Raw genomic sequence first — 18,947 nt, 5'->3', positions numbered from 1 at the left:
GCATTTCTTCTTCACCACTTTCTTTTTCCTAACCATTCACATTAAGCATGTTTACATATATTTTGTATTGTGATCTAATTTGTTTTGGACATTTATTTCATTGTTTGTTAACTGTATCCATACTTACTGTGTCCCTTTCGGACATTCATCAGCCTAACTGTTCCATAGCAGGGTCTGTATGTGTCTGCCCTTGCAATTTCTCTTGAACAGCAATTACTGTAGTCTGTTCTGTTGCAGTATTTCTTATATAACCCTACGCAATAGTCTTTGCTGGTTTAAAAAATTCTTTTTTCTTTTGGAACTTTTGGAATTTTTTTCTTTTTAATTTTTGCAACAAAGTTGTAGAGTGTAGGACTCTCTTTAGTCTGGCTTTGCAGTTTTCATTTTCTTTCTTCTGCAGAAAGAGTACAGGAAGGATCTGGAGGAAGGTGTCAAAGGCAAAGGACTAACAGCTTTAGAGGAGACTCCAGACCTGTTAAGAGCGAAGAATGCAACTCAGATCCTGAACGAGGTATGTCAGAAGCTATTTAGAAAAGACCTGAATGGATGTAACAGCCTCCAACTGATAAATGCTTATGGCTGTATAACACTAGTGTGAACTTTGTTATTCGCTCAAAAATCTTGAGTAGAGAGAAAAAAAAGAACGTGTATGGGGGACTGAGGGTAAAACTGCGAGCCTGAACTTTTAAGTGAGCTCTTTTCTGGCTTTGCAGTTATTGTCAGGAATGTAGGTGGGAAACAGGTGCTGCGACCGATAGTCAGATCAGTCAAGGGATGGACTAAAGCGGCACTGTGATGCAGCAAGGCTAAGCGTAGGAACCAGAGGTGTCAGTTTTGTAAACTAGGCGTCTTAGGTCGGGAGCAGTTACCAAGGATGAGGAACTAAGGACCAAGGCTGAGGAAATAAGAAGCAAAGTGAGAAATCAGAGAGGGACTCCAATGAGGAAACCAGAGTGGTGTACTTCTGCTTTGGGAGGCGTGCTGTGCAGCGAACTGCTCTTTCAGAATGCTTTATGCTTGATGGGTGAGTCAGAAACACCAGCCGTGCTCCCCAACAGTTCCCCCTGCCCAGGACTGGTGCCCAGTTGGCAGCTGTGGGACTGAGGGCTGAGGCAGTCTTCCCCACTTTGATGGAAAGAGGTGGCCACCAGACAGTCAGGATGCAAACCCAACAACTACTGTATTTATGTGGTGGACTGGTATAATAAATATTTCATAGTGGTTGTTGTCATAGGATAAGATTAGCTCATATTTTAAGACCCTTAACGTCATCAGGCTAAAAGCTGAAAAAAAGTAAGTTTTTAGTGTTACTTATGATTTTGCTTCTTAACAAAATACTCTTAAGATAAGCATCCTTACTGGCAACAGCATTTTGTACTTAGTAGTGCAGAGTTATTGAGCTATTCAAAGAGCCTATATTTATTACCAGGGTATTATGGACATATTCAGCTAAGTTCAGCAGAGTTGGCATAGAGAGATATGAGTTATACTGATCTATACAAAATGAATCTTTTAGACCTTAGTGGAAGAGCTCTTTGGGAAAAGTGGCTGCTGCAGCACTGAGCTTTTAGGGAGGGTATTCACTCCAAAGGGTCCAAAATGTCACGGAGAATCTTTCCTACCACGTGCGTGTCATACACTGCTTGCTCTCTGTCGCCCCTCTTCTGTACAAGTTACTGTTTCGCACCAGTCACTGATCAGCTAAAGGAGCTTGCACTTTGAGATAACTGGTGGGAGAAGGAAGAGTGACCTCAATACGGCTGCCCTGTAGTGCGCTCCATTTACTGCTGGAGTGGGGCTGTTTGTTCTCAAGATGTAAGTCCTAAAGCACACACTTCAGTGACAATTTGTGTGTTTACTTGTAAGTTTATGTTAGTAGTATTCTTTTGCGGTGTAGTCATGAAACTCTCTGAAGTTGCTAAGAGTGTTGCATTCACATTGACAAAGTATCTCTTTACTGTCTTCATCTGCAGAAAGAATACAAAAAAGCCTTGGAATTCGAAATCAGAGGAAAAGGTCTGACAGAACTGGCTTTGGAGACACCGGACTTTGTGAGAGCAAAGAATGCCACTGACATTGCCAGCCAGGTCCGTGTGAATATCTCATATATCGCATCTGATGTCTTCTATAAAGGAAAATTTATTAACAGTTTTTTCTGATTAAACCAAATGAAAATTTTTGTCAAGATATGACTAAGACACCTAAACATGAGGTTTTGCCAACAGATCAAATACAAACAATTGGCAGAAATGGAGAAAGCTAACTACACCAGTGTTGTCGATACTCCGGAGATTATTCATGCCCAGCAGGTCAAGAACCTTTCGAGCCAGGTATCTTGAGTGAAGCAATTTAATCAGTGTTCATGTGGGAACCTCGAGTGGATACTAATGTGGAGCACCTAAATAGCTATTTTGTCACAGCATTCAGGAGATACACCAGAAAAACAAATTTCTCTAGAGCAGTGATGTGGCATCTCTTACTCTGAAATTCCATGTCAATATTGAAATTAATTTATTTTAATAATGTGCAAAATGAAACAATAATTGCTATTGCTTTTGCAATACCAAAGCTAATTTTGTTCTAATTAGATTTAGCTTAATTTTCCTACTCCTTAATAACCTAATGATTAAAATAAATCTTCCACAGAGGCATAATCTGAATTTATATCAGACAGAGGGGTACTCACACTTCTGTAAAGATGGGCATTATAGAACAATAAGTAATGCCAGATTGTTTATTACTGCTTTTTTACTAATGGAATATGTTTTGTATTTTCTATCAGAAAAAGTATAAGGAAGATGCAGAAAGGACCATGCCATACTATGTGCCTGTAGCAGACACACCAGAAATGCAGAGAGTCCGTGAGAATCAAAAGAACTTTAGCACAGTACGTATGTAGATAATAAACACTGTTGCTGCCAAATAATATAAAACTCTTCAGCTTTTTATCATTTAGTAAGGTCCCGATATCACAATCTAATCCCGACTAGACTGCCTTTATCTTCTCAGAAGTCTTCAGTTAGAGGGTCCGCTGCGTATGCAGCAGCCCACTTATGCATTACACAGGGAACCAAAATGATTCTGGAATTTTCTGGAAAAAAATACCCTTTCTGTTGCACTGCTTTGACAATTCCTTTGCAAGTAGTAGAGAATTATACTTACAGAAGTTGTCTGTTGTTGTCAGTGGGACTACCTGCAAGATGGTATGGTCAGTAACACAGCTACACAATTTGACCTGAAATCTTTAACTTTTGTTGGTGAGACTTAATTGTTTTAGAGACAATCTGGCACCTTGCAAGATTTTTCAATGAATCTAGTTAAGGATCTCCTGTTCCTAGTTTAATTAAGATTACTTGTAACGATGGTACATCTTTATATCACTAATGGTGGTGTTGAAAAGACCTCCTTATGAGGTGTACTTGAAAATTATTTTTTTTTCTCATCTTCAAAGAAAGCTCTGTGAGTAAATTTTTATGGCATAGAGTCAACACCTGACATTTTACTTTAACTTTTTCAACAGCTTCAGTATCAGTGGGACCTACAGAACAGTAAAGGAAAAGTTACAGTTGTACAAGACACACCAGAAATGCTGCGTGTGAAAGAAAACCAGAAAAATTTCAGCTCGGTATAGTTATTTTCTGTTTTTACTTGTTCTTGATTTGCTTAAATGCGTATAAGATTTTTTTCAAACAAAGCTAATTCTATTCTAAGTAGATTTAGCTGATTTTTGCTACCCCTTTTTATCTACTGTTTTTTGTGGAGTGCCCTGATTGCACTCTTTCATATTTACATCGCTATGGTACAGTTGAACACTCAATACTGTATTTAAATTGTTATTACTAGTATCCACCTTTCTTTTGTCCTGTTACCATGTACGTAGTGTATTCTTGTGTTGCAACTGTCTTCTTTCAGTGAAAGTGAACTGTCTGCCTGATTTGTTTCCCATTTCACGTGTTACCACGAAGCGCCCAGTCTGCTCTTCCATTTTGCCACTAGCACCGTTAGTGTAGTAAGTGGAAGAAGTTTGTGTAAAACATAATAAAACAGATTAGAACAAAAGGAACAAATTAGAACAAATACTAGTCTTCAATCCTAAAATTAGCCTACAAATGTTTTGACATTCTGCTTAAAATGCATTGCTACAAATATAAACGATCGGCCCCTTTTTTGCGCAAATGGCACTCGTGTGGTCGGACAGACTGTGGACAGGCAATAAGGCAGTGACTGGAGATAATCCTCCCAGTTGGCTTTCAGCCTGCACTGTTGCGTACAAATCACTGTCGTGAGCCTGTATTCACTGTCTAGAAGAAATAATGTTCTTTTGTATGCTTAACCTTGTTGTCTTCATTCTAAATATTAAGATTTTATATAAAGAAGATATTGGGACTGGAACTACTATTGAAAAGACACCAGAGATGCAGAGAGTTAAACGAACCCAGGATGCAATTAGCTCGGTACAAAAGAATTTATTTTTAATACTCTCCCAGTGCTAATTCAACTTGAAATAATATATTTCCCCCCCCCCCCTCTTATTTCTTCAAATGTTGCTAACAGTGGCTTGGCAATAATCCATCCATCTAAGGGTTACTTTCTAGAACTTTTTGCCTGTTCTTGTTATGTAAACAGTAATCTTTCTAATGATTAACATTGAATTTGTTACTTACAATCCATTTCTGAAACATGAAAGCTCTTGCCATCATTTTTAATGTCATTGCAAACACAGTTTATTTAGCACAGAATCAAATAATCATTTAATTTGGAAGGGTCCTCTTGAGATCACCTACTCCGACCCCCTTGCTCAGGCAGGATCAGCTGGAGTAGGTTGCCTAAGACCATGGCCACTGGAGTTTTGAATATATCGAAGGGTGGAGACTCCACAACCTCTCCGGGCCACCTCTTCCAGTGTCTGACCGCCCTCACAGTAAAAAAAGTTGTTTTCCTATGTTCAGATTGAATTTTCTGGTTTTTTGATTCGTGGCCATTGCCTCTGTCCTGTCACTGAGCCCTGCTGAGAAGAGTAGCTCCTTCATTCCTTCTCACTGGGTGTTCATACTCGTTGATAAGTTCCCCCTGAGCCTGCTCTTCTCCAAGCTGAAGAGTCCCAGCACTCTGAGCCATTTCTCACGTCAGAGGCGCTCCTGTCTCTTACTCATCTTTGTGGCCCTGCACTGGGCTTCATCCAGTAAGTCCATATCTTTCTCGTACTGGTGAGCCCAGAACTGGACACAGAACTCCAGATGGGGCCTCACCAGTGCTGAGTGGAAGGGAAGGAGCACCTCCCTTGACCTGCTGGCAATGCCCTTCTTAGATGCAGCCAAGGATTTTGTTGGCCTTCTTTGCCATGAGGGTGTATTGCTGGCTCATGGTCAGCTCGTTGTCCACCAGATCCCCAAAGCCCTTCTCTGCAAAGCTGCTTCCCAGACAGTCAGCCGCCAGCATGTACTGGTGCCTGGGGTTATTCCTCCCCAGGGGCGGGGCTTTGCATTTCCCCCTGTTGAACTTCAGGCGATACCTCTCAGCCCATTTCTCCAGCTCATCGAGCTCCCTCAGGGTGGCCGCACAACCCTTGGGTGTATCAGTCAATCCTCATAGTTTTGTGTCATCTGCAAACTTGCTGAGGGTGCGCTCCGTCCCAACATCCAGGTCACTAGTGGGCATGGTAAACAGTTTTGACCCCAGTATGGACCCCTGGAGTACACCGCTGCTGACTTGCTTCCAACTGGCCCTTGTGCCACTGGTCAGAATGCGCAGGGCCCGACTGTTTAGCCAGTTTTCAGCCCACGTCACTGTGCACTAATCTAACCCGTACTTCGTTAGCTTGACTGTGAGGATGCCAGGGCAAAGAGTGTCAACAGCCTTCCTAAAGCATGTCCTGTAAGATTTTACATTATATAAAAAATTGTAACACTCTAAAATTGGAATAATCGTATGTATTACTTTTCTTTCAAAGCTTGTAAATCTTTTTCATGCTTTTTTGAATGCTGACATTTTAGTGTAAGAGAGACTCAGCCGGTTTATTTAATGCATAGTATCTTAAATATGTTCTTGTGAAATGCTGTTCTTTTTTGTTGTTGTTATGCTGAAGTAGAAATGCGCGTAGCGCTGTAATTGTTAAAATGTTGTGTGATGACTCCCACCTCTGTTGAATATGATGGATTTTTACAAATCCGAAATTCTTCTTTCATTGGTAGAAAGACCAGATGGTATCGGGTTCAAAGGTATTGACACTTGTTTTTAGAAAACCCTTTTCATAAGTGCCATTCGCAGTGACATCTCGTCAACATCTCAAGTTCTCTTCTAACCGATTGCTTGTAAAGATGGTGGGAAGGCTTTAACAGCAGCTCTCTGCTCATGTTAGAGCCAATGAGATCTTTTAAATTTTCAGTCCTCTCGAGATCGGGATAATGCTCTTTATGCGTCCACGTATCACTCTAGGTGCCTATTTCACGTTAGGCTAAGATTTTTAGAAATTATTTTAAATTTTTAATATCACAGTTTTTTGGAACGCTGTGTGAGAACCCTTGAAACGGTTCAGTTGTTATAAATCAGGGGGTTTGTTCTTGTTGGAATTCAGGTCCTGGGAGATGTTAGATACCCAAATTTTAAGCTTCAATTGAAACATTCTGGCTCAAACAAGACTTTGCTTTTTCACCCTGAGCTGAGCTCTTGTTCAACTGCTTTGTAAAGTGTAAAGGACTTACGTTTCTTTATTCATGTAACTTCTTGCATGTACCTGCATCAGCTGTGCTTTAGTGAGAGTCGTTTTCCTTTTTTCTGTCTGCATCTTTGTAGATTAAGTACAAAGAGAGTATTGGAAAAGGCACTCCCATTCCTGATCTCCCAGAAGTGAAGCGTGTCAAGGAGACGCAGAAGCACATCAGTTCGGTAATGGCCGATATTTTCTCTTTACCTCTGTACTCACGCAGAGCCCAAGCTCCAAACTGCGGTAGCGTTTGTGGGTATTTTTTGCTGGAAAGAAAACAGATCTCTTAAGTCCCTATATGCAGCAGCAGGGAGTTCAAATATCTGATTTGGCAGTGACCTTTACAGGCAGCAACTTCCCTGTATTACGTCTGTCATCTTTTCTAAACACGGAACTAGAAACAAAAAATACCCAGATGATGTCTTGTAATTAGTCTGAAAGAAATGGATCAGCTGGAGAGAACTTTGTGGAAAAAAATAATTGCAGCCTTTTTTGTAGTCACAAACCCTAGTGACAGTTGTAAGTAGAAGCGGTACCTGGCTCTTCCATGTCTAGTTAAGTGTAGATTTTAGTAACCACAACATGCTCTCCTGCTTTTGAGCCACTGCTGCTTTCCTTTGATCTCTGCGTACAGAACCGAGGCAGGATACAGTCTTGTGATTATTGGTGCCTCAGGTGTTTGCCGTACAATGCTGAGGAGCAGTGACACCCACATAATGAGTATCTTATGATTTTCCACTCCTGTTTCTATAAGTAGTTTCCCTTTTGAGCTGTTTATGATACTAATGTTTTCTACAGCTCACTTTTGCATAATTGAGTTGCTGTTTCAAACGTTTATTCATTTTTTCTTTTACATAATTTGTTCTCCCTTGCTGTGAGTGCTTTATTTTTCTATTTTTTTCATTGGTTTAGTGACATGAAGCAGTGTAATTCTTTTTTTCTTTTTTTGTTAGCTCTTTTTGTCGCAAGTATTTTACTAGATGCAAGAAGGACCATTAGTGCATTTGTAATGTATTTCTACGTGATTAGGTTTTAAACCAACCCAGGTATATCTCCTATGCAACTTATTTTATGCAATTTTTTAAATCAAACAATTACAGGTTAAGTTAAATCTAATGATATGAGAGCTAAAACTCAACTGGTTTTCTTACTAGAGACTTAAAACAAAGTAAAATCATGCTGTTCTGAACAAATAGAGATCAAAGTGGGATTGCGCCCCTGACTAAGTATTTTCACATTAAACGTCTCTAGAAGGTTCAGCTGTTTGTTAGCAGCATAAAAAAACCTCCAGAGCTGTTGACTGCCAGAAAAATAATACTATTACATTTCCTAAACTCAGATGAAAAGCAAAACGTATCTACTTCTCATGCCAGGCCAGCAGAATGTTCATCCTTGTGTCCCATTATAATGAAGTATTCCGTTGACTTCAATGTGTTCAGGTGCCTCAACATCCACATTAAGTACTTTGCTGAGCTGGTGGCTGCACTTAAAAAAGATGCACACTGAGGAACAGAAACGGTGCACATATTTACATATAATCTCAGATTATATTTACCTATAAACCGGGTAAATTATCTATCCAAATGTACTGTAGTTGTGGAAGGAATGTCATCTTCTCACCTTGCTGGGTGCTTGTGTTCTGCAGGTGTTGTACAAAGAGGACGTAGGGACAGGTATCCCGACACCTCTCACTCCAGAAATAGAGAGAGTCAAACGCAATCAAGAACACATTAGCTCGGTATTTAAAAAAAAAAAAAAAAAATTATAACAACTTATTTTTGTATAACATCCTAACATATCATTTGTTTTCTTCAATGGTTTAGAATCTCACCCTGATCCTGTCTTTTCCCTGGCAATATTTTTAACACATTTATATTCTACCTTTTTTGCGCTTTAACTTTTTTTGGTGATTTACAACTTTACACGCATTTCTTTTAAGAGCCAAAACTGGCAGTAAGCTGTGACATTAACATGGTGTTTCTCTCCATGTTTGTTTTATCTTAACGCTTTATCTTTTAGTATCTATAGTTGTGTATTTACAGCATAATCAACCATCAGCCCCTTCCTTAATATTTGCCTCCAGAACAAGTGTGAAATTAATTAAAAAGTGATCCTAACGCTAAACGTAACTCACGAAATAGTCAGATTGGATGATTTTGCCTGTGTTGAGTGCTTTTTTTTTTTTTGTGGAAACTTTCTTGTACCTCACAGGTGTTATACAAAGAGGGCTTAGGGACTGGGATCTCAACACCGGTTACTCCGGAGATGGAGAGAGTCAAACGCAATCAAGAGAACATTAGCTCGGTATTGCTGAGTAAAACAAACCCTACCATTTCAAATGCAAATCAAATCCCTTTAACTCCTCCGTATTAAATTTTTCTTTCAGTTCTTTGCTGAACTTTGAACAACCCTTTCTTAATCAAATCACTAAAACCCTGTCAGTATCCTTGTAATTTTTCACTCAGTCTAACTTAATTGTCAATTAATTGTTCCAACTGTGAGATTTTAACCTCATTCCCTTAAAGCAGTTCAGTAGCACCTTACTTTTCTTCCCAAGGAAATAGCAGTAGGCCGAGTGACGTCACTCTCCTCCTGGATAACAAAGTCGATCCTTCTAACAGTCTTGCGACTCCCCACACTGCACTGCAAATGCAGAACGAACCCCTAACCCTTCCTGGAGCAAAGCAGGCTGATGCCACTGCCGTGTGTTGGCTCTTCTCCCGGTTTTGCTGTGTTGGATGCTTTCTTATATCCCACAGGGCTTTGTAAGAAAACCTGGGTGGCATCCCCGTACCGCTGCGCTATGAAAAAATGAGGAAAATTACGTATATAAGGAAAAATTACTGTAGTAATGAATTTCTATCCAGATTGTTTCTACTGCTGACACATTCCAGTCAGATGGCCATTATGTTATAATTCTGTTCTGTATTCCTGTTTTAATTAGAGCAGCTTAGGGCTAATTTTGACTCACTCTGACCCAGTTCAGACACGATTGATACGAAAGTCAGTCCTGACTTGAGATTAATAGGACGGTGGTGTTAAACTTTTTGCTACATTTGATTATCTCTGAGGTCATCTCGGCTCTCTCTCATGCTGGTGAGTCTGTTCAGAAACTCAGAGGCAACGCTGCTCATTCGAGCCTGAGTAAGGAAACTCCTTTGGGCAAAAAGACATAGAAGCAAAGAGTCTTCAGGTAACTTGGCACGAGCTACGCTGCACAAACCGCTCCTCCCGTTCTTGCTGGCATTACTGATGTGCACCCAGCTGAGGGGACAACAAACCTCGCAGTCATATTAGCTGATTATTGTCATGGATATTTTTTTCTAGCCTTCGACAAGGCTGACAAAACTCTATTTTTCATGCTTTGAAGTTTCACTATGTTAAATTACTTGTCTTCTCTCTCTCTCCTCCCTGTCTTCCTCTTTCCTTTCCTTTCCTTTCCTTCCTTTTTTTTTTTTTTTTTTTTAATACTTCCCTGTTGCCACACAGGTGTTGTACAAAGAGGGGCTGGGGATTGGAACCCCGGTACCTGTCACTCCTGAGATGGAGAGGGTCAAACGCAATCAAGAAAACTTTAGCTCGGTATTTTTTTTGTGATTTAAGAAAAACAGTTCCCTATAACTATTTAACACTTGTAAATTTTCTACTTTCTCTAATTAACTTATAAACATAGAAACATCCCCTTTCTGCTATTAAAATTTTTATTCATCGTTAGTTATATTTTATGTACTTTTTAAAATATTTTTTTTAATAATCATAACACTTGAGGCTTCATGTCTCTAATTTTTAAAAGGGTTTTTTGTGAGGTCTAAGGTATTTTGCATTTTTAAAAAACACGGGGGGGGAGGTTATTTGCTTAATTCCATTCCTCTGATGCTTTATTATTCTGTTGAAGCATATGTGAGAATGAGGATTCAGCATTTCTAGCTATCAGAAGACTTTGTCTGAATTTATCACAATTGCTAACTGTTTTATACTTTTTAATAACTGTTTTATACTAATGTTTCCTGCTTTCTAGTATATTTAGTGGACATAAAAACTGTATGTGTTCCCTCCAGCAAATGCAGGGGCTTGTTTTGTTCTTAACTTGTTTTAAACTCCCATGTGACCATGTAGGTGTTGTACAAAGAGGATGTGGGGACAGGAACCCCAACACCTGTCACTCCGGAGATTGAAAGAGTCAAACGCAATCAAGAACACATTAGCTCGGTATTTTTTTTTTTTTTAATTTGAAAAGCAGCAATTTCCCTTTTAATCTATTTTAAAATAATTTTAACACCGAAGAAATACTCTTGTGTTTCCCTGTAATCAATTTACACAAAAAAGAATATCCTGTTCCCCATGTTTTGACATTTTTTCCTTCGTAATTGTTACTTACTTTGTTTTGATTACATCATCTTACTAATGAGAACTTTTGAATTCCGTGGTCCCATCTTTCTTATGACTCTGAGCATATTTTTTTTTTCTTTAATATCCGCTTTTCCTTCTGTTAATCACTTCCATTCTTGGTTGTTGGGTTTTTTCCCCTGGTTTTACCGCATATAAAAACTAAACTGTGTATTGCCTGACACAAACCTGTGGGAATGACGGCAGCGCAGCAGTGCTGTGACACACGCCAGCGTAACCTGCTGGGATGTTTATGGAACGGGTAAATGATACAGAGTTGATTTCTTTCCTCCTTCTGCCATGTATTTGATGCTTTCTTCCTTTAGGAAGTCTTTTGCGCAGAGACAGCGGCTCAAATCTTCAGCTGGCGTAAACTGCTCTAGACATGTTGGAAACACAGGTTTGCAGGGTAAAAAAAATAGCAGTGTTAGGATATTTCTCAGGGTGAGGCAAGTGTCACGTAAGATAGGAAAGCACTGGTAATTACCATTTCTCAGGTACCGTTTTCACACGTATGCCTCATGTCTCGCTGTCCTTCCTGTAACAGGCAAGCTGGATGCTTTGCTGGCTAGCTCTGGGCAGTAAGTCGCGTTTCGCTCAGGGAAGGGATGACTCTTTGCTGAGCTCTGTGTGTACAGAAGAACCATCAGGACGGCGCAGGAGGACCTGGTCCTCCAGTGACTCAAGTGGGGTCAGGCAAAAGTTTACCTCACTGCTGGTGAAAAGGCAATAATATACTTCACTGTCATTTACGTAAGACTTTAATCTTCTAAATACTCCCCAGTTTTAAATGTCCACCTTGAGAAGCACTTAACCAAGTCAGGAAGGTGCTCGAACGTTCTGGTAGAAGTCGTACTGGTGTATTAGTGTTTAACTTTATCTTCAGAGTTTTAAACTAGGTTTTTATTTTTATGGAGTTTTTTTAATCCCTATGTTTATTCAGGACCGCTCAGAAAAACATCTGTCATGTTCTGCGTGTTCTCTCAGCACAGTGTTACTGTTGTTTGTGCTTTGTTTAATACGGCCGTGTTACCCCACAGGTGTTGTACAAAGAGGATGTGGGGACAGGGACCCCAACGCCACTCACTCCTGAGATTGAAAGAGTTAAACGCAATCAAGAAAACTTTAGCTCGGTATTTTTCAATATGAAAAGTGGAAAATTCCCTTTTAATCTATTTTAAAATACTTTTAACACAGAAAAAAAAAACAAACCAACCTTGTTCCCCTATAATCAACTTACACAAAAAATAATATCCTGGTCCCTGTGAGATTTTTTTTCCTCCATGATTGTTACTTACATTCCTGTTCCTCTTTTTTATTACACCATCTTAATAATAACTTTTAATTCCACCCTTCTTTTGAGTCTGATTATCTTTTTAATTTTTTTATTCTTAAAAAAGACCCCATTTTTCCTTTTGTTAATGACAACAATCCTTGTTTTGGTTGGAGTGGTGGGCTTTTTTCTTGGTTTTCCTTAATTTGCACATGAAAACTAAACCGTTCGGCGCCTGACGCAAACCCGTGGAAATGACCCCAGTATAGCAGTGCACTAATACACGCCAGCGTAACCTGCTGTGATGTTTATGGAATGGGTAAATGAAACAGAGTTGGTTTCTTTGTTCCTTTTGTGTTGTATTTGATACCTTCTGCCTTTAGGAGGTCTTTAATGAGCTACTGTTGCCCAGAGAGTTTTTCAATGTAGCTGCTGAGAAGCAAACGGAGAAGGTACTCTGGCGTTCTGCCAGAAGGCGTTGCCGAGTGTTACTGTTCAGCTTTATAGTTGTGAGCAGCGTTTTAATTTTTCTCTTTTATTCCAAGCTTTGGCTCGGAGCGACCTTGAAAGCCATCCGGTCTGTTTGCTCAGAAGCTGCGTGCTACTGTTGTTTGCTCCTTCCTTTTTCTTTGTTTAATACGGCCGTGTTACCCCACAGGTGTTGTACAAAGAGGATCTGGGGACAGGAACCCCAATACCTGTCACTCCTGAGGTTGAGAGAGTCAAACGCAATCAAGAACACATTAGCTCGGTATTTTGTGGAGGAAAAGAAGTATTATTCCCTTTAACTCCACTTAAACAGAACTTTTTAACCTTTATTAAAAACGAATGATCCCACTCCTTACTTCCATGTAATCAACTTATAAAAACATCCTTTCTTCTTCACTGTACTACATGTTCCAATGTTACTGACCTACCACTTCTTCATATATGTAATTCTTTACATTTTCCTAAATATTTTTAACCATTTTGCTCCCTCTTCCAACTTCCTTTTTCTGTGCAGTGTTTTGGGGTTTTTTTAAATCCTGTCTGTTTCCTGTTTTAACGCCGTCGGTGTAGAAGAGGGAGGGTGTGACTTGCTAGCAGGCTTCGGTGGTGGACTAAAAGCTCCACCGAGAAAATGTGTTTGAGAGAAGAGGCCTCTGTGCTGGATTTGCTGCACCTGCAAAGATAAAACCACAGACCTTTTTGCCTTCAGCCCCTCCCGGGAGCAATCCAGTCTTCATTGCTTCCAGGGGAAGAGCTTTTAGGGCACGGTAGAGCAGACTGAGCTCCAGCAGACTCAGATATTTGCCTTCGTGTCGGATGTCATCATTATTGAGTTGTGATGATGGTTTTGGGTGCTTCTTGTCGCTACACAGGTGTTGTACAAAGAGAGCGTGGGGACTGGAACCCCCACTCCAGTCACTCCAGAGATGGAGAGGGTCAAACGCAATCAAGAAATCTGTAGCTCGGTACTTTGCTAAGAAAAAAAGTTCCCTTTAACTCTATTTAAAGGAACATTTTAACCGTTTTAATAAATGGACGTTGTAACATTTGTTCCAAAATAACGCCGACGGTAGCTCTAAAGCGCCTTACACAAGTGATTACTTCTTACTCGTGTCTTACTGCGGTTTACAGTGGTGGCTTTAACTTGTTATGGGTTTTATTGGTTTTTAAGAGTGATTTTAATGCCCTACTCTAATCCTAAAAACACTTAACCAACGCCACTCATTTTCTCTGCAGTGCTGACATTCTTTTTTTTAAAGAAATTATAATTTACATAGTCATAACATCCTCAGCCCCTCCATATGGTATTTTTGTGGTCTCACTTATGTAGTACTTACACTATTTATTACGAGTGATCCTGTACGTAAAAAGCCCTGCTTCTCTAGCCCAATATTGCTCAGTACCTTCTTTAAAACTGTATGTAATGCCTAGGCCCTGAGAAAAAAAAAATAAAAAAGACAAGAAAAAAATGCCTTAGTCTTCAAGTTTGTCTCCAGCTCGCTTTTAATTTATTGTCGCTTTCTTTGGCTCCTTTCTTATGTCTCACAGGTGTTGTGTAAAGAAAAAACATAGGGAAAGCAACCCCAACACCTGTCACTCCTGAGATGGAGAGAGTCAAACGCAATCAAGAAATCATTAGCTCGGTACTTCCAGCAGGAAACCAGTTCCTAAAAAGCTGAATGAAGTGGTTAATGTGACTGCAGCAGTGTCATCGGCTGTGCTTTCTAACTTGATAAAATGAATCTGCCGTGTGGCATAAACCTCCCACCTTCTCCGCTTACAAACAAATTGTAGTAACTTCTGTTTAACACTGCCTGAAGCAGGATTTTACTAGAACTAGGTTGGACCTTTTGTTTTTGATGGGCGGATATTGTTTCTTTGCGGTTTTTTAACCCTTTCTCGCTACTGTTGTGCTTTCACGCGGCGTCGATTCCACACAGGGTCGGTTTCTGCAGCCCTGTAGGTTAATGCGAAGCGCCCGTTGCGTCTTCGGGAGCAGCAGCGCGCCCCAAAGCTAACCCTCTCCGAGTGTCACGGGTCAAAAGCTTTATTGTATGTTGGTTTGCTTTTGTGGTTGGTTTGTTGGGTTTGTTTGGGGTTTTTTTTTTTGGTGGTGGTGCCTTTTGTAATGACGTGTGGATACTCCTTTGTATCCTGTAGGTTTTGTACAAAGAAAATGTGGGGAAAGTGACCCCAACACCAATCACTCCAGAGATGGAGAGAGTCAAACGCAATCAAGAAATCATTAGCTCGGTACCTTAAAAATAGATATTTTTTTTTTCCTTTGTGCTTATATTTTAATACAGTAACATTCTAACTATCTACTGAAAGTTGATTTTCATTTCAAAAATAGAAATATTTGTTTCTGCAAATTAATCACTCCTCTTCTAAAATAAAATTACTTTAGCGTTAACAGTCTGATCCAGAAATTTAGGCTTTTTCTACGCCTCGGTTTGTATAGCTGTGGGCTCTATCCAGACGATCTTCAGAGCTTAGTGTCCTTTGGGGAAGGCATTCACGTTTCTCTCTCTATGCTTAGTGTTTGAGCTTTCGTTGGCTTTTGGAGGTATTTGACTTTAGCAAAAACCAACCAAACAAGAAACCCAACCACCCCACACCAAAACCTCCCACCTCTCTGCCCCACGCGGTGGTATTGCTGTGAGGGGTGACTTGGGATGCCTTAAACAGACAGACACGGAGGACCGAGCCTGTTCCTGCTCTGGGTGGTGCATCAGCAATAGCTTTTAGGTGGCCTGAGGCACTGGGGAGGTGTGCGGGTGCAATGAGGTGGTGACACCAGGCGCCGGTCCTCCACACCCTTCTTTATTTGGCTGCCCAAGGTCAGCGTGACAACAAAGCTCCCTCCCCAAAAGGTCATGAATTGCTGCAAATACAGATAAAACAGCAGATAAAATATTTCTTAAATAGTTCCGTAGGGCCACAGGCAGCTTGCCCGAGCCCGTGGAGCCATCGGCGTAGTTGGAGCTGGATAGAGCCCTCTTTCTTAACCAGGAAAATAACAAGCTTCTCCTTCACAGTTTATTTTTCTTACCCTTCCTCACAGCAGTAGATGTTTGGCTTTTGTGCAGTGCTGCATACTATAATCAGTCGTGACTTTTTTGAAATGTGGTAACAAAGTAATAATTTGGGTTCAAATCCTTTTGATTTGGGGGGGGTTTAAGATGCCGGATACATCTTCTGTATCCCACAGGTGTTGTACAAAGAAAACTTGGGGCGAGCAACCCCCACACCTATCACTCCTGAGATGGAGAGAGTCAAACGCAATCAAGAACACATTAGCTCGGTATTGTCTGGAAGAAATAAAGGGGATGTGATAGAGCACTTTTTTTTAATAACTTATGTCTGCCTGGTTTTATTTAACCCTCTAATTTTTTTCCTCTCAAACTTAGAAAGTCATCTCTTAAAATTGCAGTACTTAAAAGATTTTTTGTCAATTAACTTTTTAATACTATTTTTCCTCTGACCTTTTTTTTTTTTTTTCCATAATGGATGATGTTTACTCTAAACCCAGTAACATCACAGCTTTTAATTTGTGCGTTTGTGACTTTGAGTTACTTTGTGATCTGTAGGTTGTGTACAAAGAAGGCTTAGGGAAGGCAACCCCCACACCGGTCACTCCAGAGATGGAGAGAGTCAAACGCAATCAAGAACACATTAGCTCGGTACTGAAAGAAGACGACAACCACCTTATATCAAAAATAACCATTCTGAACAAAAAGCTCCACTTCTAATTTAGCCTTATTTTCTCAGCTTTCCTTATTTTTCCCTTTGGTTTTTCCCTTCTGCTCTAGCAAATAACTTTTTAGATGCTTTATTTCCCAAGATCTTTTCTCCCCCTGCAGTGATGAGTATGCTTAAACAGTAACACCCTTTACAGAATGAGCTATGAGTTACCGCAGTCTGATTTGTGGACACCTTGTTGTACACTGTAGGTTTTGTACAAGGAACATCTGGCAAAAGGAACTCCGACACCAATGACTCCAGAGATGGAGAGAGCTAAGCGCAATCAAGAAAACATCAGCTCGGTATGTTCCGTTCAGACAGTAAATGAAAATACGTTAAAAAAGTACTATTTCAATCCCTGAAATCTGCACTCAAATGAACAGTGCAGATGTTACCGTAACTCTCTGGCTACCTACTTTGGAAGTACGAAGTAACCATCCTAAAATCAAATCCTTTAATACTTGCTTTTTACTTTCTCCTGCAAAGGAGTATTTCTTTCCGTGTAATTCACTGCTTTATTTTGCATTTGGTTGTTTGGGTTTTTTTTAAACAACGGCTAACATATGTTGCCTTCAGGTCTCTTCCAAATATCTTCTGTATGTAATGGTCTTACACTGTATGAGATATAAAATGATCGTTCTTCAGTAACAGTGTACTTTGTGATGGCTTTCTGACATCATGTATAAAAACATGACAAATGTGGAAATGGGCTTCTTTAGGCAGGTTACCGCAGAGGTAAATCCCGACGTCCCCCATCCTGTAAAGGTTTCTACACGCAGCAGATGACGGGATCGCAGCAGGCGAAGGGACCTTTAGAGGCCCTCTAGCCCAACCCCCTGCCCCGAGCAGGGACAGCTTCAGCTGGAGCAGGTCGCTCAGAGCAAAGCGTTTGCAGAAGCGCGATGCAACTGTTAGCACTGAAAAACAAAACCCTGCGAACCCAGCAAAAATTGTACTCTTTCAAGGATAAATACAGGTCTAGTTATGCTGTCTCTGCTTCACGCTGATGACTGCAGTGAAGTCAGCGAGGTGCGGCTCAGGTATACGGAAATGTTACCTGAATATTATTGCTGCATTACATCTACCTGTTGTTACGTGGTTAAAAAAGGTAAGGATCTTTTAGTTAAGAAAAGGAATGTTTGGGATCAAGTCCAGATCTTTCTTTGGGAAAAAGAATTCCGCTTTGCATTCTGAAGTTACTCACCGACACAGCTGCTGCTTTCCCCCCTCCGCCTTTGCCAGGCGATGTCAGCACAGCTCATTCCTCACGATGCAGAAGTAGTTCTGTGCCCTCTGCTCACTCCCGTTTCTTGTCTGGCAGGTTCTTTACTCAGATAGTTTCCGAAAACAGGTACAAGGCAAAGCTGCGTATGTACTGGATACACCTGAAATGCGGCGCGTCCGAGAGACCCAGAAACATATCTCTACAGTAAGAGCATTTATAGATGTATTTTTAACTTGGCAAGTGAGTTAAATAAAAACCTTTTTGCTGAGACATTCCAGGGTTGGCAGCTCAAGGACAACGCGCATATACCAAGGGCGGTTACCCAAATTCTTAAATGCTAAAGGCAAGAGTGACTGCAGGAAAGGCGTGTTTGGGATGAGGGGTTCTCTCGTTGCTCCTTGGGGTGGGGAAAGCAAAAGTTCAGAACAGCAGCGCACCGCTGTACTAGAACATCACCTGAGGTAAGCAGGAATAAAAATTATTCACCCAAGCTACAGAGAACAGACATTGCATTTTAAATTGCAGGTGAAATACCATGAAGATTTTGAGAAAAGCAAAGGTAGTTTCACACCTGTAGTTACCGACCCCATTACAGAACGCGTGAAAAAGAACATGCAGGACTTCAGTGACATCAGCTACAGGGGCATTCAAAGGCGAGTGGTAGAAATGGAGCGAAAGCGCGTGGACCAGGATCAGGAGAATCTCACAGGTAAGCAGAACACGGGCTTTAGAATGACTTGAGGACTTCATGGCCACAACCCCCAGGCTGACCTGGATGAGCTGTTTTACTCAAGCTCAGCCATCGCAATGTGAATTTGTCAGTACTTGGAGGTGATGTTTCCATCTGTCCATTTTGAAAATAGTCTCTTACAGCGGCTGTAAATCATCTGTCCTGTTCTGCCCAACTTCGTAATGTATCACTAGATTTACGTTTCTTACTTATATTTTGAACTTCATCTCTATGCATCCTAGAGCCACACCTTAGCTCACTTGCTGTAGATTGAAGTGATAAAAAATAGAAGCCTACTCTGTGCTATGGATTTGAGAAACACAAATTTATGAAATACTGCTTTTCTGATACACTTTTACTCCTATTTGGGACAGACACATGCTGCTCGCGCTCTTTG

At 40.5% G+C, this 18,947-nt stretch overlaps 1 protein-coding gene across 1 annotated transcript in view; it reads left to right on the top strand.

The window, feature by feature from the left end:
* NEB (nebulin) overlaps nt 1-18,947 on the top strand; it is a 130,558-nt gene that overhangs the window by 108,942 nt on the left and 2,669 nt on the right. The window contains 20 exon segments of the mRNA XM_009884033.1: nt 401-511; nt 1,974-2,087; nt 2,226-2,330; nt 2,783-2,887; nt 3,521-3,625; nt 4,362-4,454; nt 6,793-6,885; nt 8,349-8,441; nt 8,915-9,007; nt 10,193-10,285; nt 10,820-10,912; nt 12,130-12,222; nt 13,021-13,113; nt 13,724-13,816; nt 15,012-15,104; nt 16,063-16,155; nt 16,442-16,534; nt 16,805-16,897; nt 17,917-18,024; nt 18,346-18,529. Of these exon segments, the coding sequence (XP_009882335.1) occupies nt 401-511; nt 1,974-2,087; nt 2,226-2,330; nt 2,783-2,887; nt 3,521-3,625; nt 4,362-4,454; nt 6,793-6,885; nt 8,349-8,441; nt 8,915-9,007; nt 10,193-10,285; nt 10,820-10,912; nt 12,130-12,222; nt 13,021-13,113; nt 13,724-13,816; nt 15,012-15,104; nt 16,063-16,155; nt 16,442-16,534; nt 16,805-16,897; nt 17,917-18,024; nt 18,346-18,529 (2,041 nt within the window).

The sequence above is a fragment of the Charadrius vociferus genome, unplaced genomic scaffold (genome assembly GCF_000708025.1).
Source record: "Charadrius vociferus isolate BGI_N301 unplaced genomic scaffold, ASM70802v2 scaffold434, whole genome shotgun sequence".
NCBI classification, from domain to species: domain Eukaryota; kingdom Metazoa; phylum Chordata; class Aves; order Charadriiformes; family Charadriidae; genus Charadrius; species Charadrius vociferus.
The sequence above is the reverse complement of the archived record's forward strand: the minus strand, read 5'-3'. Positions and strand labels throughout refer to the sequence as shown.